The following is a 25,905-nucleotide window of genomic DNA, read 5'->3' as shown; positions in this document are numbered from 1 at the left end:
CTGAAGAGATCCTCCTTTGGGGAGCTGGCTGTGTTCACCCCGCTGTGTGGATCTGGGGACCTGCCAGTCCCATGCTGTGTACAAAACCCACACACACAGACACTGGGCAGAGCCTGCCCATTGAGAATCCTCAGAGCCTGATTCCAACTTTCAGAAATGCAAGTTGGGTCCACCCAGAAAGAAGTCATGCTGGGGACACAGGCAGGGGTAATGAGCGAGAGTGAATAGGAGCAAGTGGTAAAGAGTTTGAACTATAAATTGTCCTTCACTAGCCCTTGAGCAGAAGGAGCCCTCTTCCCGGCTCCCTCCCCATGGAGGGTCCTAGAGGGCTGGGTGAGCAGACACTCTGTGGCCCAAACAGGTGTCCCCAGGGCATACCCTTCATTCCCAGAGGGTGGAGTCCAATAGGTGCTGACCTCAGAGAAGTGCTGGAAGCCGGCAGTTTCCTTGCAGGGATGTGTACGTTTCTCATGTACAAATGCTTTTGGTGCTTATAAAAATCACTAAGACAGAAGTCTCTTTTTGAGACTCTGAAAGTGGGGAACAAGGGGAATGTGTGAGAGTCACAAGGGTGGGGAAGGACAGAGGTGTTTGAATCATTCTTTGACTCCAGCCTGCATTTTTTTCCAATTGCTGGAGGCAAGCAGCTGTGTTGACTTGAATCCAGAGTCCTTGGTCCACATCCAGCCTCGCTAGCTTCCGGGCTCTCACCAGCAGCGCCCAGATTTCCTGCAGACCAGAAGAGAGGAGCTGTCCTCACTCCAGCTGCCTAGCCTCCTGCGTGCAGCCTCCCAGCTCCGTCTTCCTTGTGGCAGAGGGGCAGGTGTGCAGCCTCAGCTGAGGGCGTCGCGTGTGCTGGGAGCTCACACCTGGGGCAGCGGTCAGGAGCCAAGAGTGACCTGAGACAAAGGGGCCCGTGCAGGGCTGGGCCTGGCTCTGCCTCTTCACCCCCAGGAGAGAGGCTTGGAGAGAGAGACCCTGCAGGGACTCTGTGGCGGGGGTTGGGGGCAGGAGAAAGAGTTTGTTTCTGTTCAGTGTAAGACATCCCTCATCAGACCTGCACTTTCAAAAAAGCCCCCTGGAAGGAAGGAGAGCGGTGGGAGCAGTGAGTCTGAAGGTCCTTCCATGAGGGTGCAGAAGCCTCGAAGGTGTATGGAGCAGGGAGACCCCACAGTTATCGGTGGTTTGGAGGTGGGGTAAGGAAGCCCAGAGGCCCGCAGTGCCAAGTGAGTGCCGTGTGGACTGTACCCTTCCACCAGAACTCAAAGTGACCTGCTTCAGGGTGTAGAGCAGAGTAAGGGGCAAAGAGGTGTCTCTGGCCACCAGGGGAGGGGCTGTGGACTCAGGCTGGGCAAGTACTCGTCAGGTGGGCAGAGAGTTGCTGGTGTGGGTGATGCCTGGCTTTCATGTAAGGAAAGGAAAATGCAGAACCAAGTTCTGGGGGATCCATGAATTTTGTGGGTGGCAGAGGAAGGGCCCAGACTGGACAGGACAGAACATTCCAGCTGCCCCACAAGGGGAGCCTCTAGATCTTCAAGGAGATCAAGGGCAAGAAGGGCCATTCTCCAGCTGGACTCAGGGCCTGAACGTTGACCAACAACTTGGTGTCTGTAGTGGGTTGAACAGGGCAAAGTCCTGGCTGTGCCAAAGGAGTAACCTTTGCCTGGTGGATAAATAAACCTCCGAGTCAGTTGTCCTCACAGGAAGGTGCACGAAAGCCAGTGTGAAATTCATCCTCCCCACAAGAGGCACGGAGGCCTGGGTCCCTGGCCCCATCCCAAGGGCCATCAAGACAGTAGAGAAGGGCCTCACATATGATCCAGCCTGGGGACCAAATTGCCACACATTGTGTTTGATGCTGCCCACCATTCCCCTCTGTGCTGGAAGGAGGGTCTAGTCCCAAGGCCACCTTCCAAATCAGCCCTTGCTTCCCCTCACATCCAGCCTTGCCTAGGGTCTCTCAGCTCCTGGGGGCTCCTGGGAAGAGGCTGTTGCACCAGGAGGACAGGAGAGTCCCACACACTGACGGACCTTGAGCATCGGCTGAACACTTAGGGTCTCGTACCTACAGAATGAGATCTCCTGGGACCTTGATGAAAATGGGTATCCTGATAAAGCATTTGAAAATGAAACTGTTTATGTTGAAAGTGAAGCACTGCAAATGGTGATTGTGGCAAGGAAATTTAAAAACACTTACTCCTTGGAAGGAAAGTTATGACCAACTTAGACAGCACATTCAAAAGCAGAGACATTACTTTGCCAACAAAGGTCCGTCTAGTCAAGGCTATGGTTTTTCCAGTGGCCAGTATGGATGTGAGAGTTGGACTATAAAAGCTGAGCACAGAAGAATTGATGCTTTTGAACTGTGGTGTTGGAGAAAACTCTTGAGAGTCCCTTGGACTGCAAGGAGATCCAACCAGTCCATTCAGAAGGAGATCAGTCCTGGGTGTTCATTGGAGGGACTGATGTGGAAGCTGAAGCTCCAATACTTTGGCCACCTGATGCGAGGAGCTGACTCATTTGAAAAGACCCTGATGCTGGGAAAGATTGAGGGCAGGAGGCGAAGGGGACGACAGAGGATGAGATGGTTGGATGGCTTCACCGACTCGATAGACATGGATTAGGGTGGACTCAGGGAGTTGGTGATGGACAGGGAGGCCTGGCGTGCTGTGGTTCATGGGGTCGCAAAGAGTTGGATATGACTGAGTGACTGAACTGAACTGAAACCACTCAAATGTCCTAAGAAGATAAGATAAATGAACTTGCTGTATCTCACTGGGACTCCTGTTTACTTCCCAAAGGTAACATTTGTGGACACTTCCTCTTAGAGCTTGCTAGACAGCTCTTGTGTCTGTACAAACACTCAGGCTTGTCTAAGGCGTGCCTCTTTTCCTGTGCAACTTGGGACCCTGTCTTTGAAGGGCACTGGGCTCTCTCAGCATCGGCCCTTTACTTCTCCTAAAAATTTCACCCTCAAATCATAGCAACTGCTGCAGCATGTGAAGGGCAGAGTTTCGTTTTCTCTTGGTTCTAGGAATTTGTCGATTTTAGTTCTGATTTCCTGTCTAACTACAAACAATCATTCAGCACATTCTTCATATTCCAGACGTGGTGGCATGCTTATCTTTTTGCTAGCAACTTGTGACTTCTTTCTAACTTCTGTCCTCATTCTCTGGCCTCCCTCACTGGGACGTTTTGCCATTTTGTGTCTCAGTTGCCACACACACACTCACACACACACACACACACCATTTTTGTAAATGCCTCAGGTCCTTGAGACATCCCTGTATCTTCTGGGGTCCCTCCCATCAAGGTGGTCGGTGGGGTAATGTGATCTTTTATGTACTTGCCAAATGTTTTCAGCTTGAGCTGATTTGTCAATGGTTGGGAGAGGTGGGTTGGAATTGCTCAGATGACGGAGGATCATCCATTTCTCCCTGTAGTCCTAGCAATCATTTATCATATATTTGGAAGCTATTCTATCAGATGCAAAAATATTTAAAGTGTTATACAGTGAGTCCCCTACATATGAACCCTACACATGTGTTTTGAGAGCACAGTCACAAGTCCACTTTGTGAGTCCAACAAAGCTAGCCTCGGTACCCAACCAACACAATGGCTTTGTAGTACTACTATACTGCAATCGGTTTGTAGTGCATGCGAGCTAAGTTGCTTCAGTTGTGTCCGACTCTGGGCAACACTATGGACTGTAGCCTGCCAGGCTCCTCTGTCCATGGGATTCTCCAGGCAAGAATACTGGAGTGGGTTGCCATTCCCTCCTCCGAGGGCTCTTCCCCACCCAGGGACTGAGCCCACATCTCTTATATTGGCTGCACTGGGAGCCAGGCTCTTTACCCGTAGTGCCACCCTTGAAGACCAATCGGTTTATAGTACTTTTGACACAAATAATACATAACAAACCAACAAACACAAAAAGTGAAACGTTTAAATCTCAAAGTACAGTCTGCTGAAAAGTGCAGGAGTAGAGTACTGGCACACAGGGTCTGGCATCAAGTGAACAGGCAAGAGGAGTTACTAACTGGAAAAGGAAGGAGAGGAGGTGGGAGATGGTAGCGATGAAGGGTGATCAGCAATGGGAGACGGAGGGCAAGCTGCAACTTCATTCATGACCCATGGGCGTAGGTTCCAGTTTCTCACCGAATTCAATTCAATCTATCCTCTTGAAAAACAAATCAGTGATGTCTGGACACTAGATTGATGACTTGGTGACACCGGACTGCGCTTTGAAGGGCTGCTGCAAATGTTACGTACTGTTCTACGTTCAGGTCTTCGCCTGAAATAAAGATACTGTGCTCTATATAGGACAGTAGAGCTGCTCGCAGAGGATGCTCGCTTATGACAATGCACGCCAGATGTGAATCAGCTTCCGTGAATGGACACGTGAACACACGTTAGCATTTTTGAAAGCTCTCATTTGGAAGGTTCGTATGTAGGGGACTTACTGGACCTTCTTGGTAAACTGAGCCTCTGTCATCAGACAGTGACCCGCTCCACCCTAACCATCCAATTTCTCTTAGTCTCTTTTGTCTGATCGCTACAGCAACACTGTCTCTTGTTAGACTCTTCATGGTAGGTCATTTTAAAGACTTTTACTTTCAGCCATTTGTGTCCACATGGTAGGTGCATCTCTTGTAAGTAGCAGCTCTCTAGACTTTCATCCATCCTGACAGTCTCTGATAGGTGAGTCCTCTTTCCATGCATCCGATTATGGATCCTTGTGGAGCAGCCCTCACCCACCCTGTGCTGACACGGGTAGATTTCTATTCTCTCATTCTGGTTGAGCAGCTTCCCCGAGGCACGTGACCACGTTCATGAACACATGTCTGCTGGCATCTCAGACACTCGGCACCCCCACTTCAGGGCAGGTCTCGGGGTGCAGACACTCCAAGGGCTCAGGGGCCTAAGAGTGTGTTTAAACAGGGCTTTGTGTTTGGGTTCACAGCCCCAGAATCCTGGCTTCTCGTTTCCTCGATATTTCGAAAGCCCTGGTCCAGGGTCGTCTTCTATCCCGAGCAGCTGAGGAAGAACCCGATTGTTCTCATTCCTGTGTCCATCATCCATTTGGGGAAGATTTAAACGTTTCCTCTTGTCTTTGGGTAGGAGTGCTGTGCTGTGCTCAGTTGCTAAGTCGTGTCTGGAGTTTTGCGACCCCGTGGACTGCAGCCCACCAGGCTCTTCTGTCAATGCGCTTCTCCAGGCAAGAACACTGGAGTGGTTTGCCATTTCCTCGGCCAGCGGATCTTCCTGACCCAGGCATTGAACTCATGCCTCCTGCATCTCCTGCTTCGTCAGGCAGACTCTCTACCACTGAGCCACCTGGGAAGCCTTTCCTTAGGGGAGGGGAGTGTTTTACTTACTTCCTCACCCTAGTGCCTAAATCCCCTTTCAAACCGAAATCTTGCATTTTCTTTTCTTCTTTTTTCTAAACTCCAGGAAGTGCACATCCTTCCTCTTCGTTTTCAGTGATCTCCCTGGGGCTTCTGCAGTCCAGATGTCAGCATTCACCTCACAGTCCTTTCACTCTCAGGTCCAGAATGTTTTCAGCCAAGCTGGCCGTGCCGCGTGGCATGTGGGATCTCAATTCCTCAGCTAGCAATTGGACCCAGGCCGCAGCACTCAAAGTGCAAAATCTTTATCACTAGAGACCAGGGAACTTTCATGTTTTAGACATTTCTAAGTTTTGAAATGTAAGACTAAAATTCTTGACCCATTAATATTTCTCTTTCGGATGGAGTCACCGGAAGCATGATGTTTGCTTTCTGAAATGGCTGCATTCCTCCACCATCTGCTTATTTTGTCCCAAGCTGCCCCAGCCTTCAGTGCTCTTGGGAATAATTTGTCTTTACACTTCCTTTTTTGAAAGAATCACATTTTCAGTATTACTCCTTCCTCAACCAACACCCAGATATGCCTTTCCCTTCATCTGAACGTTCTTTTATTTTCTTCAAAATAGTATAACATTTTACTTATGGAAGTGCTTATGAACCGGGGTGCTTGTTGCTGTTTCAGGGAAGGTGAGGTAGGTCTGGCTCTGGCCCCGCCCCCGACGTGCATTGAATAACTGGGTCCTCAGGGTGTAACACCTGCAGTGGCCTCTCAGAGTCAGGGAGGAGGCGGGCTCCGCCAGTCTGGCTGAGCCACGTGGCTGCCACAGCTCCCTGCAGGGTCCCTGATGCTTCCGGGCTGCCCAGACCCTGGTGCGCAGCCCACCGCCGACTGGATGCTCTTCTCTCCTCTCTGGGGAGGAGCCCTGTCAGTGTACCTTGAGGTCACCTTGCTAATGGGGCAACAGGAATAGAGATTCAGTGGCCACAGTAGCCAGGGGGAGGCAGCTCTGCCTGGAAGGGGAAGGGCTCACTAGGTGATTTAAACATGAGAGCACTCTTTCCCCCTGATCATGACAACATGTTCATTGCCCAGCATTTACAAAAGCTGTTGTTGGGTTGCTAAGTCGTGTCTGACTCTGTGAGCCCATGGGCAGCAGCATGCCGGGCTCCCCGTCCTTCACTGTTTCCCAGGGTTTGCTGAGATTTGTGTCCATTGAGTCAGTGATGCCGTCCAACCAGCGCATCCTCTGCTGCCTCCTCCTTTTGACTTCCATCTTTCCCAGCATCAGGGTCTTTTCCAGTGAGTCAGCTCTTCGCATCCGGGGGCCGATGTATTGGAGCTTCAGCTCAGCATCAGTCCTTCCAGTAAATATTCAGGGTTGATTTCCTTTAGGATTGGCTGGTTTGATCTCCTTGCTGTCCACGGGACTCTCAAGAGTCTTCTCCAGCACCACCATTCAAAAGCATCAATTCTTCTGCACTCAGCCTTTTTATGGTCCAACTCTCACATCTGTCCATGACTACTGAAAAAACCATAGCTTTGACTATATGGAACTTTGTCAGCAAGTGATGTCTCTGCTTTTTAACATGCTGTCTAGGTTGGGCACAGCTGTCCTTCCTTTGGAAAGAAGCAAGTGTCTTTTAATTTCACGGCTGCAGTCACGTCCACAGTGATTTTGGAGCCCAAGATCAGAAAATCTGCCATTGCTTCCATTTTCCCCTTTCTTTGCCATGAAGAGATGGGTTCAGACACTATGATCTTAGTTTCAGGAATGTTGAGTTTTAAGCCAGCTTTTTCACTCTCCTCTGTCACCCTCATCAGGAGGCTCTTTAGTTCCTCTTCACTTTCTGCCATTTAGAGTGGTGTCACCTGCAACTATGAGGTTGTTGGTATTTCTCCCAGCAGCCTTGATTTCAGCTTGTGCTTCATCCAGCCTGGCATTGTACATGATTTACTCTGTATAGAAGTGGAATAAGAGGTAAACGGAGAGTAAGTCTCCTGGGGTGGTGTCCCTAGAGGGATCCCCTGGTGTGCTCACAAGTGCTGCGGGTACGTACACGATGCACAGTGCGGTGAGGGGGTTGGGGGCCCCATCCCTCGGTGGCCCTGAGTGAGGCACCACCTGCCCGCTTTCCTCAGTTAAACACCATCCTGCTACTGTCCCCCCTGCCTCTGCACAGGCTTACCACCTGCGCTTCCCGCTGGTCCCCAAAGAGCAAGTTCCCCCTTGTTCTAGTGCTTCTGAGCTGAGAGTGGGTGTCCTGCCCCCGGTGGGGCCCAGTAAGGTGTTTACCTTCGAAGGCAAGTCCTGTGCAAGCGTGACGAGCTCCCTGGCATCAGGCAAGTCACTGGTGGGGCTGCAGGCACAGGAGCTGGGGATCCAAGACGTGAGTCCCTGAGCCAACTCAGACCTTCCTGGGACACTGGCCTGGTTACTCTGGGCCCTGGGGGAGCACCCTCAGAAACTGCCAGGGTGCCAGATGACTTGGGGTGTTCAAACCTGCTCCCCACAGAATCCTCACCTGGAAGGTGGTAGGCATCCCTAGGAAGGGAATTTTGGAGGCAGGATAAGTCCATTTGTGTGTTGATTGGTTGATTTTGTGTTGTTATTTATTGATTTGTTTAAAGTACTCTGTTCTAACAATGTGAATTCATTCCCAAATCAACTCTTGTTTATTCAACAAACATTTGTGCAGGGCTGAGTGGGAACCAGTGCCAGGAAGGGTGAGGCTTATGCCCCAATCCCGGGAAGTCCCTGGACCAGCAGGCCCAGGAGGAACAGTGCAGTTACAAAAACATACATAAAAGTTAGAGCCCTTCAAAGAGGCTTCCCTTCATCCCACTGAGCGTGAGAGTGGCCCACAAGTCCCGGCTTCCGGCTCTCTCTTGCCCCAGTCACCCCGCGTGACCCCCAGAGAAGGTGGTGGAGGAACCTTCACACACAGAGTCTGCTCTCTCTTTTCCACTTTCTGCCTCCATTCCCAGAATTCCCCGAGAATCAGGACCCTTCTCTGGGAACACTCTAACCCCAGACCAACGAGAGCCCAGGACGTGGCTATTCTGATCCCGGTAGACGCCCTCCCTCCGTGGGAGTTTCGGAGAGGCATCTCAGAAAGAGCGCTGCGGACAGAGGGAGACTCCTCAGCTGTTCCTGGGGGAGGCAGGAGCTGGCAAAGCCTTTCTTCAGGGGCTGCTTGAAATGCTCGTCGAGGGGGTGGGCACTGTGGCCAGCCCTCCCAGGGACAGAACCCTCCTCTGTGGCTGGAGCCCAGAGGGAGAGGGGCCCCAGCTTCAGGGGCTGATCATGGCCAGAGCTCCCTCTATCCCCCTGCAGGACACGAGTCAGGGAGTTCACGGCACAGGGCTGGGCGGATCAAGGCCAGAGATGCCCAAAGGACTCGCGCTTTTCTTTCATTAGCGCTAAAGCCTCTGACTTTCTGATTCCTGTTTCCTTTGAGAGACTTCAGGTTAACCTGTCCTCATGGTGGAAAAGTGGGATTTGGGTTTCTATTTCAGTTCTGAGTCCCAGTGGTTGGAGGGATGGAAGATACTAGAGCCTCAGGACACACAAAAGGAAACCAGAGCTGGAGGAACAGGCCCCCACCTGCTGGCCAGGGAAAAGGGGTTGTCAGGGCCGAGGACCCTCCATAAGGTCTGCGATTCCTCGGACTGGCTGCTGCCACCGTCCTGCTTTGGCCATCACCCCACAAACTTTCTTCATCTCTCTCTCCTCCTCCAACTCACCCCCCGACATCTGATGCACTTTCCCTGCCAGGCTTTATTTTGAGACATTCCTTTGCCCAGTTTCCTTAGGGGAGCCTGGAAAGCACACCTGGAAAGCGTCCCCCGGGCGAAGGCATGATGGACCTGTAAGTCGCTGAGCCGCCCTGCAGAGGGCGCCAACTGCACAGGTGTGGCAGGGTTTCCAGAGACAGGGTGGCTTTAGGATGCGGGTCTAAAAGACTCCACCGGGATCCACCGTGATACGTTGGGATCACGATACATTGGAAATCAAGATCACAGGGAAGAAATGTGGAGCTTGGCAACCTTTTCCAAAAGCAGCAAGTTCCTCCTCCTCCTTCAAACACAGGTGACCAGAATCAGGGCAGCAGCAAGCCCGGCCCCTTTTTGCCATTTCTACACTGTCTCTCCTGTTTCCTCCAGCAGTGGCTTGGAAGCCAAGCCTGGGGGGAGGGGGGGAAGCAATGGCTTTAATTAGTGAATGATTCTATTACCTCCTGCACGACATTCCTGGCCCTTTCGGGCTTGGTTTCCTAACACCTAGGCAATGTGCTTCCTTGTCTCATTTGCCTGCAACTTAGTTGGAGACCACGTACATGGTTTAATAGCTTCTTTCGTAGCGGTTTTCCTAATTATAACTGTTGCGAAAGGGGAAACATCTTCTAAGACCCACAAATCCTGTATCCCCAAGCCATTGATATAAATGACTTTTAAACTTTGATTACTGAGAGAATGGCATTTAAATTGACAGAGAATTCCTGCGTCTGGGTCTGAGTATGTGAGTATATTTTAGCCCAAATGTCCTGAGAGTCCAACATCTAGAGTCTTGCTTTGCAAAGAGAAGCAGAATTTGCAGCTTTAACCAAGGGCCGTGCGTGGGGTGGCAGGCACAAGGCACGTTTCCTCCTCCCCAGGCAGGCGCCATCCAATCACAGGGACAGCATGTCATTCTGCCCCATTACTCGGCCTGTTAGAAAAGCTTGGATATAAAGGACTGTGTTTTAGGTTGTGACCTCAACACACCAGGCCCGATTACCCAGCCCACTCCCAAGTCACTGCTATGGTGACCTCCTTTCTACTGCGGCATAGACGAGCTGGGGTACTGAAGACTATGCTTCTAGAAGCTGGAGTGTTCCGAGGACTTGCTCCTACAATTTCTCTTTCTGCAGAATCAGGAAGGAATGAAAAGGAATTGCCGCCAAATCCCAAGAAGCAAAGTCCACCCAAAGAACACACACCAGCCACTGCCTCTACTGAGGTGTTTGAGAAACCACCTTTAAGAATCTCCAACATCATGATTACGGCACATACACCTTCCTAGCCCCTTCATGGATCACAGCCTTGTGGTGGTGAAGGGGCTTGTGTAACTCAGTGAAGCTGTGAGTCATGCCACAGGGGGCCACCCAAGAGAGACAGGACACAGTGAAGGGCTCTGACAAATCTGGTCCACTGGAGGAGGAAATGGTAACTCCTCCCAGTATTCTTGCCATGAGGACCCCTTGAACGGTATTCAAAGGCAAAAAGATATGATACCAGATAAGCGCCCCACCCCACCCCAACCCCAGATCAGAAGGTGTCCAATATGATACTGGGCAAGAGCAGGACGAGCAGAGGGCAATTACTAAGAGCTCCAGAAAGAATGAAGACACTGGGCCACAGCGGAAATGACGCTCAGTCGTGGATGTGTCTGGTGGCGACCAGAAAGCTATGGCAGAGAGTGTCAAATTCAGGGCAAGAGGCCCAGGGTGTGAACCAGTCAACACCAGACCCTGAACAGGCTGCAGAGGTTTCTCCACATGAGAGTGACCTTTGGCTGAAGATTCAGGGCCTTGGATTCTGACAGGGCACCTTCTGTTTCTCCAGGTCTCAGGGGGCCTGAGCCAGGCTAGAGTCCAGCTGAGGGGCCACACCAGCTGTGGGGGCCTTGAGGCCCATGCGTCTGGCATGAACTTGGCTGTTTTAAATTTTCTCGGCACTGGCCTCGCACTGTTTCAGGGTTGGATGCCCTGTGGTAAGCACACACATATCATATGCGGCCTGGCACAGGATGAACCCCACACAAGCATGACTGTTACTGGAGTCTTAGTACAAAGATGAGCTCCAAGACCCAATTTGGAAACCACCGCCCGCCACAGTATCACTTTTCCCGGCATCGCAGGCAGTGTTCATGGGCACCTGTGCTGCCAGGACAGTGTTGAGACTGCAGAGAATCTCAGCTGTCACAGAGAGAGGCAGAACAGTCCTCAAGCATGGTGCCCTCCCCTCACCATTTTGCTGGAAGTTTTACCTTTGTTTTTGGTTCGAAGGATTCATTAACAAAAGAAACCACTTGTCACACAATAAACAATTTCAATATTTACTAGATTATTTGGCTTAATTTCAATATACAGCCATTAAAAGAAGAGAAATAGAAACAACAGAGAAAAGTAACAGCACTTACATCACCACATGGGGCCGACCAACATCCAGACTTAGACAGAGCTGGGAAGTCCCTCGACCACTGCCATATGGAGTCCCAACTGGGAAAAGGTCCGCATCACGCAGGTGAGACTTCAAATTGCACTTTTGGAGGCTCCTGCTTATAATCACAGGATGCCAGCTGATATCATCATCTGTGGGTGTGCAAAATTCAGCTCTGGTTTTCTTTTAACTTTTACAATGTTGTTTGTTTCACCTTGTGACTCACGAGATTTTCCGGACCCCTGGGAGTTGGCCAGAACTCCAGGGGCTCAAGAAAATCCAAGCCCCGTTCCCTTTCTTATTCAAAGTGCCACTTGACTTGCTGGTAACAATTTGTGTCTTTGCAAGTAGGCACACACTCCCGGCAAGGTCAAAAGTGAGTGAGAGGCCTTCTCTCCAGCAGCTGAAACCTGAACAAGACTTCCTCCATTTTAAATTCCTAACACCGCCCTCTGCCCATTTGCTGTTCAACCCAGCTCAGTGACATAACACCCACACCCCTCCACCCCACTCACAGGCTTCTGCATGGCCTGGGTTTCCATCTGCAGGGGAAGGCTGGATGGGCCACTCCTTTGCCCTTCTTGATGCTTCTCTGTGTCTCTGCTTCACCCAGACTGTGGACATAGGCTACAAACTGGGTGAGAATGTTACCGCTGTGTGTTTATTATTTGCACAGTAGTTCACATTCATTTTAGAAGCCTTGGAAAACGCAGATAAGCAGAAAATCCTTCCCCAAAGGGGCCTTGGCCAACATCTGGTTCTCAGTCCTCTAGGTTTGTGGTTTGTGCCTTGGGGTCCAGCCCTCTGCAACTCAGGGTCCTGGGGTTATTAGTCAAGTCTCCTATTGACTTTAATTCACTAGACCTGCCCGAGGCAGGAGGGACCTAGGTACCAAGGTACCTGCTCCAAGGCCCTGGGAACAGACACACCACCAGGGGTGCATGCAGGCACACTCAGACACTGCACACCCGCACTCACACACATGACCAGCTCACACTCACAGTAGGTCTGTGGGGCTAAGGTAGCAGCAGAGCTGCACCGGGGATGGCTTCCTCATGCCCCCAGCCCCCCAGACAGGGCTCTGCCGGGAGAGAGCAAAGGACCCTGAGGGTGCAGCCCCCTGACTCCGCAGACCAGAGAACAGAGGCCAGACAGCTCAGAGTCGGAGTGCTTGGACGTTTTCAGGGACAGGCTCTTAGTTTCGGTTCTGATGAGAGCCAGGCTGGCACTGGGCTGGGGCTCCTTTCTGGAGGCTGCTGTTTGGGGTGGGGACACACAGGCCATGCAGCCTGAAGTCACCGCCAGGGGGCGCCATCAGGAAACAGTGAGTCAGCACCAGAGGTGCAGGCCTGGGAGCAGAAGCCGCGCCCCAGTGTGGTTGGGATCTCCGGAAACCTGAGGGGCCTGCACAGGCCTGCGGGGCAGGGCAAGGGCTCTTGGAAGCCCCCAGTTTCCATAATCCTTCACCACCCAAAGACTTATGGCTGTGATTCAGTCTTGTCTTTATGTGCTGGTTTTGTCTAGTTGTGGGTCTTTAAACAAAAGTGCAACGCACAGCAGGAACGGGGGCACCTGAGCAGGGTCCTCGCCATATCTATGCTCCTGCTTCCAGGCGGGGTCCTCATTCGGCCAGGGGTGGGCATATTCTTCCCACATGGAGCTGCGAGCTGAGGCATTAGGTAAAGCAGGAGGCGTGTCTATGCCTCTGTTGGGCACTTTGTGTGCCTGTCAATGTCCCCTCAGGGCACAGCCCCCTGATATCCCCTCACAGAGTCCTCTCACGGTTCCCCTCAAGTTCCTCACATGGCTGTTCCCTTGATATTCTCCTCAGGGCATCTCCTCAGGACGTTCCCTCCTGTCTTCCCCAGATGATGTTTCCTTCCTCGCGGGGTCTCTTCCTTATTATCCCCTCGTGTCGTCCCCTGAGCCTGTTCCCCTCGTAGGGTGCCCAGTGGTTTCCCCCATGGCGTCTCCTCACGAGGTTCCCTTCACGGCTGCCCTCATGGTGTCCTCTCGTGACATCCCCGGATGCTGTTTCCCTCATGGTGTCCCCTTGCGGCCTCCTCTCACGCTTCTCCCTTCGGAGCGTCTCCTCTTTGGGTCCCCTCATGATGGCCTTCGGGGTGTGCCCTCATGGCGTCCCGCACCGTGTGCAGCAGCGGGGTCGGTGGCGGTGACGAGAGCGGCCCTCATGCGTCCCGCGGATCCCCCAGCGCAGGCCGGTCCACAGCCCACGGGCAGGGCCGTCACGGAGCGGAAGCCGAGTGCGTGCCACCCGCGCCTGCGTCCCGGGGCTGAAGCTTCCAGCTCATTCTCCAAACAAGCTTGGGTTTTCTCTGACCTCAAAACAAATAAATTAAACTGAAATAAATCTTAGAGATGGTTATTAACTGACAAATGTGTTATTCATGGAGCGCCTCAGCCATTCACTCAGATGAGAGACGGTGACGAGCCCGGTCTCCACGAGGGCAGGCGGCCGGGCGCTGAGGCCGCATTGCTATGGTTTGCCCAGAACGTTTAATCCTCAGCATTTTGTCCTAGCCTCCTAGGAAGTGTGTTTTGAAGGAGATGCTATTTTTACGGGGTGGTGAGAGAAAAAAGGAAGTTCTCCCAGCAGCGTCCCAGGTTTGCGCCTGTGGTGTCTGGCGTGTTTGAGTGAAGGTCTGGGGCTGACGGGCTCCGTGTCCGTGGGGCCGCCTCTCCATTTCACAGGTGGGGCCAGGGTGGGCGGTTTCGCCGGATCAGTATCACTCAGGCCTTTAGGATCAGAGACTTTCCTTAATCCTTGCACCCCAGAAGCGTGAATCCTAAGTCCCCTCGGTGGCCTGGTAGGCAGGGGTGGGGTTGCTGGGCCCAGGTCACCGGGCTCAGGCCCCCTCTGTGCCTCACGGGAACCAGCGGAACCCCAGCCTGGCTCACAGGGCAGCATCCGTTCCTGCAGGTGGTGGCAGGGGGACACGCGGAGACCTGAAAACAAGGCTGGAAGGTGAGCCTCCCCCAGCCCCTGCGCACTGGGGAGGCAGCGGGCGAGAGTCAGAGGGAATCTGAGCAGAGGCGTGCTGCGGCCTTCCCTCCTTGGGAACCTTCCAGCAGGGGAGCCTGTGGCCCCAACTCCAAAGACACCCCGACTTCCACATGTCTCTAGGCAGCAGGGCAGAGAGCACCGACAGGGCCACGCCCAGGGGCACACTGGGCTGGTGGCAGAGGTAACGGCCTGACTCTTGCTGGAAGAGACAAGACTGAGCTTTCTGCCAGTTGTGGGAGCAGGGAGCCATCGATGGCAAACAACTCTCAGTGACAGTGCTGACAGGCGCCCAGTCCCTTCCACACCCTCACTTGCCTCCCACACCCAGCCTGCAGTGACCCTGCCTGCCTGAGGCACCCATGAGACAAGGGGTGTGAACCCACAGCCACTCTCTTCCTACATGGGGAGATGGGCATGCTCACCATGAACTGGGAGGGCATGTTGTGAAACCAGAACCCTTTGCAAGAATAGGTGGCTTTCAGGCATGATGGGGAGATGGACATTTTGATATATCTGGTTTCAGCTGCTAGCTGCCCACATAAACTTTATGAAAGAAAAAAGAAAAACACCAATATTGCTACATTCCAGGGAATTGAATGCGTTAAAACCAGCTGGTCTGTGTGGCCATGGGATGTGGCTGGGAACCCCAAACAGTGGAGGAGGATCAGACAGATGCAAAGGCATTTTCGAGGGTCACTCTGTGGCTTCCCTGGAGGCTCAGATGCTAAAGAATCTGTCTGACAGAAACTTCCCTCCCACTTATAGGTATTTGTGTCCCTTTCTCCTGATGCTGCAGGGGGTCCCATTTCTGAGTCTCCGGGCCGCTCAGCATTCTTCCTCTCCAGGCCCAAGACCTCATTCATTGTTAATGGCTACCGGGGCTGTTGTGGAGAGGTCAGTCCTTCTCAGCCTCTGGTGTTGTAGGGAGGCCGGGACAATGGTGACCACGTGGGCCTCAGTCTGTAGTTCTGGGACCCTGGGTTGAGGGGCTGGAAGCGTGGCAACCTTCCCAGGGTCGAGGCTCCCACAGCAGCCAGGATCTCCCCAGGCCTTCTGGGCCCACTGGTGCCGGCATCCCATCCTTGGGTGGAGGACTATGGCCTAGAGGCTGAGTTCCCCTCCTCTGCCTTCCTCTTGGCCCAGGGTGAATAAAATAGGATGGTGAATCTCCTCTTAAGCAGGACTGAGTCTGGGGTATCTGTGGGTCTTTGGATCTTAACGAGGTTACATCAATCAGGCATCTGTAGGGCACAGCCCAGAGTGTTCTTCAGGCAGAGCACCCACTGACCTTGAATTGGGTGTGCCCTCCTGTCAAGCCCAGAGCTGACCCCACAGCCATGTGGTATGAGGCAAGGCTGGAAAGTCCCACTGTGGGGTAGAGATTTGGGGTGGGCTCAGCTCTGAATGTCGAGAGACTGGCAGCAGACTCTTGGGGAAGCTTCAGGATGTGGAGCTGAGGTGGGTCTTTGACCTGGGATCTGTGCTGCCCTGCAAGCATCTGGGCCCCATCGCACCTGCTATATATGAATAGCCATCCACTCGATGGTGTCTAGAAGTTGTGTGTAGGTGGTTTGAGCTGGAACACAGGGTGGACACCATCTCCTGGAAACCTCCTATCCACTGGGCCCTGGTGGTTTTCCTATGTGGTCTGACAATCAGGCCTCAGATGCTCCCAAGTCCTGGAGCAGCGCTGCGTATGATGTGAAGCTGGTTGCAGATGTGTAACCTCAGTGATCCAGACCCCGTGTTGCTCCAGCCTGCGTGTGCGTGAGGTTGCCTGTCTGGCCCAGAGCATCTCGGAGGCCTGGCTAAGAGGAAATTGACCTGATGATACATTTAGTTGATTTAATAGGTCTATTGGTAGGTATGCCAGTGGCTCTAAGATTGATGAAGGTTTTGCTATCTATCTGGGACAGGAATGGTGAGCTGAGGTTGAAGACGTATGTGCTTAGTCACTTCAGTCATGTCTGACTCTTTGTGACCCCATGGACTGTAGCCCACCAGGTTCCTCTGTCCATGGGATTCTCCAGGCAAGAATCCTGGAATGGGTTGCCACGCTCTCCTCCAGGGGATTTTCCTGACCCAGGGATCGAACCCACGGCTCCTGTGGCTCCTGCGTTGCAGGCAGGTTCTTTAGAGCTGAGCCACCAGGGAAGCTCAAGGGGGAATGGTACTCCCCCAAATTCATATCCACCCGGACCTGTGAATGGAACCTTATTGGGAGACAGGGTCTTTGCAGATGTAGTCAAGATGAGACCATCCTGTCTGGCCTTAATCCCGATATGACTGATGTCTTCATAACGAGAGACGATTTTGGATGCTGGGGAGGAGACCGTGTGGTGACAGGGGCAGAGGGTGTAGGGATGCAGCCTCAAGCCCAGGAAGCACTCACCGCCGGAACCACCAGGAGCCGGAAGAAGCCTGGGGCAGATTCTCCCCGGAGCCTCCAGGAGGAACCAGCCCTACCTCGGTTTTGAACTTCTGGCCTCCAGAACGGTGAAAAAATTAATTGGTGTTGTTTTAAACCACTAAATTTGCAATTCAATCTGGCCTCCAGGTACAGATTTCATCCCTGCATGCCCCCTGCTCTGGGCAGGCTCTCGGGCTTCATGACAGGAAGGTGTGAGATGTGTGGATCAAGGGGTGGACAAAAGGGACCCATATCCTCAGGGCCTGGCAGCGTCAGGGAGGTGTATAAACCGGGAGATTGTTGGCAGAGGCCATGGCACTCGTCCATGCTGGTCACACACATGTCACTTCCAGGACTGCTTTCCACGATGCAGTCAGACACAATTATAACTGCACCCCCCCCCCCCCCCCGCCCGCCCCACGCTGCTACCCATCTTTCTTTTTGTGTGAGACTTGAAAAATAGAATTTTCTGAAATTCCTGTGTTTGTAGGGAGCCAAGATCTTGTTTCACATCCCCAGCCAACCAAGTACATCCTGGTCCATCATAAACATCTTGTTCCAGCCAGGCTTGTTCTTTCATAAAAATGGTATTTCTCTGTGCTCTTTTGTGGTCATCTGAAGAGGCCACCAAAGCGGAGACAGTGAAATTATGCAGCAAAAACAAACAAACAAACAACAAACAATGGTCTGTGGTGTCCGTTTATTTTAAAATATTGTTACCTCCTGGGTATTTTGGGTGCTTTAAAAAATTTACAATTTCTTTTCTCGTTCCAAATAAGCATTTGCTTCTGTCCCAGGACTTGTACAGGTGATTTTGTGTTAATGTCCTCAGAGAGCCCCTCTTGGTGTGCATGAGCTCCAGGTTGGAGCGAGCCTTCCTGCCACACTCTAGGGTGAGCCTGGGGAGGAGCTAGGGGCTGGCACATGGCCTTCATGTCGAGTCCCTGTCAGAGACCCCTCCAGACCATCCAGAATAACTCACAAGCTGCCCCTACTCCCTCAGAAGCTCAGCACTGACCTTCCCCAGGGGTATCTAGTTAGCATAACACTGGTAGCCCCGTGATCCTGCTCCTCTGCCCCACCTGCACACCAGGGAAAGGAGAAAGGAGGGCAAGAAAGGGCAGGGGCAGGACCAGGAGAAAGACGAGGGGGTCCCCAGGTGGGGATGGGGGTCAGCTTCCAGATGCCCCAGTCTTCTGGTTCACTTTCTGCTGGGACCTGATTTATGTCCAGAAACTTGGAGTATCAAGTCAGTCACCACTGCAGCCTGGGGGCTGGGTGTGGTCATAGGGAAATGCCTGGGGCATGTGCCCAGGTTGTGGCTGCCCAAGTGGCTCATGATTCTCCTTCCTGTGGGTGCAAGGGTTGGAGACCGCTCAGCCTGGCTACCATCCAGTATGTTGGTGCACCAGGTGTGAGCAGCCCCCAGGGCAGAGGGAGACCCATGCCTGGACCCTGAGCCCGAGGGCTTGGAGGTCCTTGAAGAGGAGACAGACTCTGGGCAACCAGGACGAAGAAGACATTTCTCTGTCCTGGCAGCCTTGGGCTAGAGGGCCAACCTTCCAGTGTTGGCTCAAAGCCACACATGCGTGTGCTGGGTGTTTGCGCGTGACTCACACGTGGCCAGGCAGCTCTAAGATATTTCCTCCCTGGAGAGCCCCTTCTTTGGCTAGCCACTCCTGTGCTGATGGTTCGGGGTCCTGGGTGGGGTTTGTGGTGGGGGCAGATTAGGTTTGCTGGGCTGACCTCCCCTGGCAGGGGCTGTCCACCTACCTACAGATACTTCTTGCATGAGGGGGTATCTATTTCGGGCAGAGAATCTTGTCAAAGTTCCAGAGGATTCTAGCAAAATTGTTGGCAGGAAACAATAAAAGCATCAGGCTTGTCAAACACGTCCCATTCCAACCTTGTCCTGCCTTTGTTCATCACCAGGACTCCCTGGGTGCCCGCACGTGCCAGTGCCCATGCCAAGGGCAGAGGGTGAGACGGACTAGAGGCCCGTGGCCTGGAGACGACTCCAGGGATGGACAAGCAGACCTGCGGCAGGACACACAGCACCTGGTGGGAGGGGGCGCCTGCCGGGAGCCAGCGTGAGGAATCCTGTCCATGGCAAAGGTCACGAGGAAGGAAGCCTGACAAAACGCAAAGGCGTGATCTGGCTTCAGGGGTTCCCCCTGAGTTTTCCTGAACATCTACTCCAAAAAACCAAGGTTGGCCTGATTTTATTGTAATGTGCTTTTCCACTCTTCTGACACTCTCTGGAAAAAAGTTAACTTAGGGCTTCAGTCTTCTGCATTTGAAAGGAGTGTTTCAGCTCAAACCCCTCTGATGGGTCTCTAACTTGCCTTACCCGGACTTTTACAACTACGCATGTGATTGTTTACAGCCCCCCAACTGTGAGAGGCACGGGAAGCCTAAAACATAAAGCCTTTCAAAGAGTTAAAAGTTATTAGAATAGTGCTGGTGTAAGATTTCACTGCTGAGCCAATGCTTATTGCTAAGTTCCCGTATCTCTTATCGACTGTGCACCTGGGAGTGCATTAGTTAACATAGTTAGAATGTAAGAAAAAACAAGTGTAGCCTTGAAACTGACCACATCAGACTTTTGAGCTAATTGGTTCTCTCTTTGTTGTAACTTACTGCACCTTTGCTTCCTGAAAATGTAACTTTGATACTTTCTGAGGCTAACATAGATTAGAAATATAAAGAAAAAACATTTCAAGGGAAAATAAGTTTTCCGGTTGAGCAGTCTTTATCAAAAGAGGGTCTTAAAATGTTTCACAGGCCTCCAAGGCCAGAAGATAATGTACACAACATCATTTGTGGGAAAGGTATAAAAGTCCTTTTAAAAAATAAAGTTATTGGGGCCTCGCTCACTGAAGCAGCTTGGTCTCCCCGTGTCTTCTTTATTTTCTGGCTGAATTCCCATCTGGGGCGTGGAGGCTCGCCATGTCTACTTACTTGCCCTGGATTCTAAGACCCACGTGAAAGGGAGCTCAAGGCGGGAAACCCTCCACTATTCAAACGGGCGCCGGTGTCCTAACGTAGATGGTGCAAACCTCTTGTCTCGAGGTTTTATTATTTCTCCATGTAAACCAAGTTATTCAGCCTCTTTTCTCCACTAATTTTCCTACTACACTATTCTTTCCTAATCTAATCTTATATTTCTAATTAAATAAATCTCTCCTTGCTGACTCCACCCACCCTTCGAATTCCCTGGATCCACCAGGGATGGACCCCGGCAGGTGCTGAACCTCAGGGGCCATAGGAGTAAAGGACTGACGAGGTAGGAGAGAGTTAGGTGGTATATCTGGGAACAGGGTTCCAAGTAGGGGCATCAAAACACACATGGTCCCCAAGGCCAGAGAGTGCCTGGGGTTTCTGAGGGCCTGCAAGAGGGCCCGTGTGGCTGAGAAGGAGCAAGGGGTGTCTGGGGGGAAGGGTCTCTAGGGCACTGCAAGGACTCAGAGCTAAACTTCCTTTAGAGAAATCCTTGAATGTCCAGATTAGCAACAAGTCGAAAATTAAAATTAGTCAAAGACCCAGACACAGTACTTCTTTCTAGGCTTCCTGCCTTGGGTGTGCAGGGGCTGAATGACTTAATGTGAGCCCATCCCACCCTAATAGCAATATGAAAATGACCTTTGAATGACTTTCAAAGCAAAAACACCTTTGGTCTATTTTAGGCAAAATGGAACACAGCCCCCAAAGCATGGCGGTCCCACGTGCTGTGCCCACTGTGTCTTAGAGGCCTGGCCCAGGAGGTGGAACAAACCCAGCATTTTTGGCATGAACCTTTCTTTAACTTGGGAGATGCAAATACAGTCAGTTCTAGACCTGGACTCTGGGGGCCAGCGAAGCTGTTCGGGGTGTTTACCCTCCTGTGGGGACGGTCGCCAGGCACCGTGCATCGTGTCCCATCCGAGATGCTTCACGGTGAGTGAGGACCCCCAGATATCTGGCCTTCTGCATGTATTTGGACTCCTTTTTTTTAAAAAATATTTATTTATTTGGCTGTGTCGGGTTTCTTGGGCTCTCTAGTTGTGGCATGTAAGCTTGGCTGCCTCACAGCACTTGGGATCTTAATTCCCTCACCAGGGATTGACCCCGTGTCCCCTGCATTGCAAGGGAAATTCTTAACCACTGGACACCAGGGAAGCCCTGGTTGGGACTTTTTAGCTTGTAAAACTCACAGCAGCTCCTTTTAGGTTTTATTTTCTTCATTAAAGATACATTTCTCAGCTCACTCGATGGTTTGCTAGTCGGTTTAGTGTACTCATCCTGAGGATTAGCAATGTGGACGTTTCGCAAAGCACTGAAGGTAGCGCTTCTAGAAAGTCCTCCTTTTTATCACATTATATGTACCTTTTACAAACATATGCAATGAACCACCAACCAGCTCTATCTTTAAGGAACTTGCCTATGCTGAAAAGAAAAGGCCACAACGAGAAACTGGCAAAGGATGAAATAAGGGGGCTCACCCGTAAAGGCAAACATAGAGTAAAAGTAGGAAACCATCCACACACACAGACAAGACAGCAAAACCAGTAATCACGAGAGGAGGAGAGTACGCAGGCAGGATATTTGAAATGCACTGGAAAGGAGAGATCAGCAACTTAAAACAATCATGCACGTATGTGTAGACTGCTGTATCAGAGTCTCATGGTCACAACAAACCAAAAGTCTGTTATCATAGATATAGACACACAGAAGAAAAAGGAATTCAAGTGCAGCACTAAAGTCATCAAATCATAAGGGAACAAAAGAGAAAAGGAAGAAAAAAAGACGTCCCACCCCACCTCCAAAAAAACAACAACAAAGAATACACTCAGTGGGGTTGTGCAGTTTTGCTTATAAAGACATCTGGTATATATGATTTGGGATGCTGTTTGGGAACAGGAAGGGGCAGCATGTGGGGCAGGTGGCAGAGAGGGGAGCCCCAGGGCTGGGGAAGACCAGGGAGGTTGGACACAGATTCCACCAGCAGCCACCTGTCTGGCCTCCCATCCAGAGGGGCTGCTCTACCCTTTGGGGGTGGTGGAGGAGGCCTCATGCATCATCTCAGGCCACTGATATCTTCATTTTGGTTCCACAGGTGCTTCCTGGAAGGTCCCTCAAACTGGTTCTTATTCATGTTCTAAAGACAAGAGTGTCCATGATCAGCTGCAGACCCCAGACTGGGGCGTCTCCCAGGTGACCGCATCATGGCTCTCCTGCCCTGGGGAGGAGCCCAGGCCTGGGTGGGGTGGTGGAGGGGGCGGGTCCTGTTAGATCAAGTGCTATGGAATGTGAGATTTTTACACTTTGGGCCCCAGAACCTGCTAAGGAGCCCTCCCTGGCATGTGCATCAGGAAGAGACCAGGAAGTTGCCAAGCTTCCTAGTGCTCAACCTGTTCTTCCCCACACGTCCCCTCGGCAGAGTCCAGTCCAGCCCAGGCTCAGAGCCTCCTTACTTGGGGAAGTGGGGAGGATGGGAGGGACGAGGGCCACGCGCAGACACCTTTGCCTACAAGTGCGTCCTGTAGGAACATCCCCCACCCGCACATCTTAGGTCTCCTGGAAGGAGCAGGAAGCCCCCATGCCATCCCCTAGTGGGTCCTAGGGATGGTGTGGACTCCGTGGCCTGTCTGCGGTGGGGCATCTGTGTTCTGGGACTGGGACTGCATTTGCTGGCTGGGGTCCTCTGGGGCAGGTGTTCTGGCTCTCGGGGACCTCAAATGCTCCCCACTCTCTCACTAGTCTTGGTGGGTACAAGACCATGGGGCAGAGAGTCTATGCCGGGTCTGAGACAACCCCACCCCTGCCCCACCCACAGACCAGGCTCAGAGGCCAATACATTCTGGAGCTTGAAGTTTAGAAAGCCACACCTTCGGAACCAGGCCAGCGTGCAGATCAGCAGGCTGAGGAGGACTACCAGGGAAAGCATGGGGAATATTACCAGCATCTGGCCCAGTGTGTTCAGGATTAAGATCAGAACGGGGTATGCTCATCTGCTGACCTGCATAAATGGCCGGGCCCTCCCTCCTTTGTTCACCTGTGCAGGAGCCCCACCACCTAGGGGGCTCCCTCGAGGGGGACATGGCCTGTGGTTGGGAATCCCATGGGTGGGAGAGTGACAGGGGGATGGGTGCATGGGCTGGGCAGGGCTCCCCGAGGGGGCTTTCTGGAGGCTCCCCTCCTGTAGCCCAGGATGAAGACAGGAACACCTACCTGCAGAAGGTGTGAGGAGCAGGTCTTGCGGGTATGCCAAAGAGACAGAGGGCAGGTTGGTGGGGGCCTGCCCAGGGCCTACCCTGATACAGCCCCTCCGCCCCAGGTATCAGATGAGCCCTGGATACAGGAGTTCATGAAGGCCTCACTGGGTTCCCCGCCCAGGGACCGGCTAGGCTGAGGGGTGCCTTCTCTGCCCCTCCCACTGTTCCTGGTCCGGGGCAAAGCAGGACCCCTGCTTCCTGTCCTCAGCGCTCAGGGTGACACTGACTGCATATGAACAGGCGAAGGGTGCAAGGGAGAGAACGACGGTGACTTGGGGAGCTTGCAGCCAATCAAGGTGTGGGAGAATAGGTGGTGTTTAGGGAGGGAAGGCGCCAGCTCCCTGAGCAGATAGGGACAGTGAGCAGCACTCGTGCAGGGACGGCCCTGAGAATCTCAGAGAGGGCACACATGCGGCGAGGGTGGGGCATAGTGGAAATTCTCTTCAGGCCTCATCTCCGTGACTCTGGGCACCTCAGGTGGGCAGGAATCACTCCTCCTGAGCTGCTCCCCACTCCTGCCCGCCAAAAAGAGAAGCTTGGGGGTCATTCCCCCCCACCCCGCCCTGCTCACCTAAGACGGCCAGGGTGGTGATTCTGATGTTTCTCTGGCGCCCATTCAGACTCCACTTATACCGCCCTGCCTGGCTGCCCTGGGCTTCTTGAATCACCAATTGCGCCTCACCCTCTTGAATCCAGAGCTGCCATCGATCCTGGCAGTAGTTTCCTGGGGCCTTTACACTGAAGATGAGCTCCCAGGGTGCCGTGGGGTTCGCTTTCAGGGAGATGTCGATGTGGGAGAAGGCATTGGAGATGCTGCAGCTCATGGTGGCTGGCTGGCCCTTCGACACAACAACCACACCCTTGGTGCAGTTGGGGTTGTCCCAGACTGTGGGGGGACAGTCACACGTGTGGGTTATGACAAGACCTCAGGACATCCACTGACTGCCCTTCCTGGGGTCACTGGCACTACCTGGAGCCTGGGCCCCTCCTGGCCTGTTCTAGGTCTCTCCTCCCACACCCATCTTGCCCCTGCTGCATTCCCTCCCACCCTACTCCACCCCACCCGAGCCCCGCCAACAGCAGAGTTGAGACCATGCAACTTACCTCCACTCTGAGCACTCCTGAAGGCGGCCAACAACAAGAGGACCCAGAGCATCCTGGGAGCGAGGAGAGGGGATGCTGAGGTCAGCATGGCCAGCAGGACGTGGATGAGTTTTAAGGGGTCCCTTGTCCTCCTTACTGGTTTCAGGCACACTCCCTGGAGGGAAGGAAAGCTGATGAGTCAGAATTCCCTTAGGCTCCTTCAGAAGCCTGTGAGAGGGGCTGCACCCTGGCCAGGGTGGGCGAGGGTCCCCAAGCTCCTCCCTGACCCAACTGTGTCATGACCCTTCTCGACACCTTTATAATGTCTGCAGTGGGATCACTGTCAGACAGATGAGAAACACAGATGAGACAGGAAACGGGTCCCTGGGAGACAAGTCCAGTTATATTGCTGGGGTTATCTTGAATTTTATATAAAACATGCAAAACGCCCTGAGCCATATGTCCTGTAGAGACGGGTCGTGACACACAGAATCTCGTGTGGCCACTTGAACCTGACACCAGCCTGAGACCACCTTGGATGCCCCCAGCCCCTCTTCTGCTCTTGCATTCTGAGGAAGGCATTTGGGGACACTTGGTCCACTCTCCAGATTGGCTTTTATCAACAAAAGCATCTTCCTGTGGAACTCGTGAGTTACAGTCCGGAAAGCTGAACTTCCACTTCCTCTGAAACAAATGCTCATCTCAGACTTTGGCATCCAGTAAAACTGACATTTGGGCTTCCCAGATGGCACAGTGGTAAAGAATCTGCCTGCCAATGCAGGAGACACAAGAGAGGAGGGTTCAGTCCCTGGGTCAGGGAGATCCTCTGGAGCAGGAAATTGCAACTAACTCCAGGAGTCTTTCCTGGGACATTCCAAGGACAGACTCAGACATGACTGAGCGACTAATACTTTCACTTTTCATAATGACATGTAGCTACCATTAGGTAGTACACAGAGGATGAGATGGTTAGATAGTATCACCAACACAAGGGACATGAATGTGAGCAAACACAGGAAATCATGAAGGACAGAGGAGCCTGGTGGGTTACAATCCATGGAGTTACAAAGAATGGGATGTGACTCAGCAACTGAACAACAACAAAAAGTAGCTTCACTGCCTGAAAAATCCTCTGTGTTCCATCCATTCATCCATCCTTCCCCCCAGCTCCTGACAACCATTGATCTTTTTACTGTGTCCAGAGTTTTGCCTTTTCCAGAAGGCCATGGAGTTGGTACCCTTTGGTTTTGAATTCCGTGTCTCTGATTCTTTTTTTCACTTTGCAGGGTGCTGGGCAGAAGGGCCAGGAGCAAAGGAAAGTGTGGATGGAATCGCTTCCAGGAGCTGGGGGCCATTGGTGACCAGCCCCAGTCCTGACTCCAGGAGACTCTGGGTCAAACAAGAGATTGAAATAGCAAGGGACAGTCTCAGCCCCCAGACCCCTGTGACTGGTGCTGCTGTCTCCCGCTTCCCTTGATTTTCTGAACTTGCTTCTATTCTAATTTACCATCAGAAGGACAGCCTTCTTTTCTCACATAAGTACAGTATTTGTAGTTGAGGAAGAAAGAAGTCACTGGAGAGAC

General features: G+C 52.4%; 1 protein-coding gene across 1 annotated transcript; it reads right to left on the bottom strand.

The window, feature by feature from the left end:
• Positions 1-22,807: 22,807 nt before the first annotated feature.
• On the bottom strand, positions 22,808-24,431 carry LOC128065463 (secreted and transmembrane protein 1-like). Its single transcript, XM_052658638.1, has 4 exons — positions 24,344-24,431; positions 23,811-24,125; positions 23,196-23,219; positions 22,808-22,983 (listed from the first exon to the last, which is right to left on the bottom strand). Exons 1-4 carry the CDS (start codon positions 24,429-24,431, stop codon positions 22,808-22,810), a joined length of 603 nt encoding a protein of 200 aa, XP_052514598.1.
• Between the last annotated feature and the right edge of the window lie 1,474 nt (positions 24,432-25,905).

This window comes from Budorcas taxicolor, chromosome 19, assembly GCF_023091745.1.
Source record: "Budorcas taxicolor isolate Tak-1 chromosome 19, Takin1.1, whole genome shotgun sequence".
Taxonomy (NCBI): Eukaryota; Metazoa; Chordata; class Mammalia; order Artiodactyla; family Bovidae; genus Budorcas; species Budorcas taxicolor.
The sequence above is the reverse complement of the archived record's forward strand: the minus strand, read 5'-3'. Positions and strand labels throughout refer to the sequence as shown.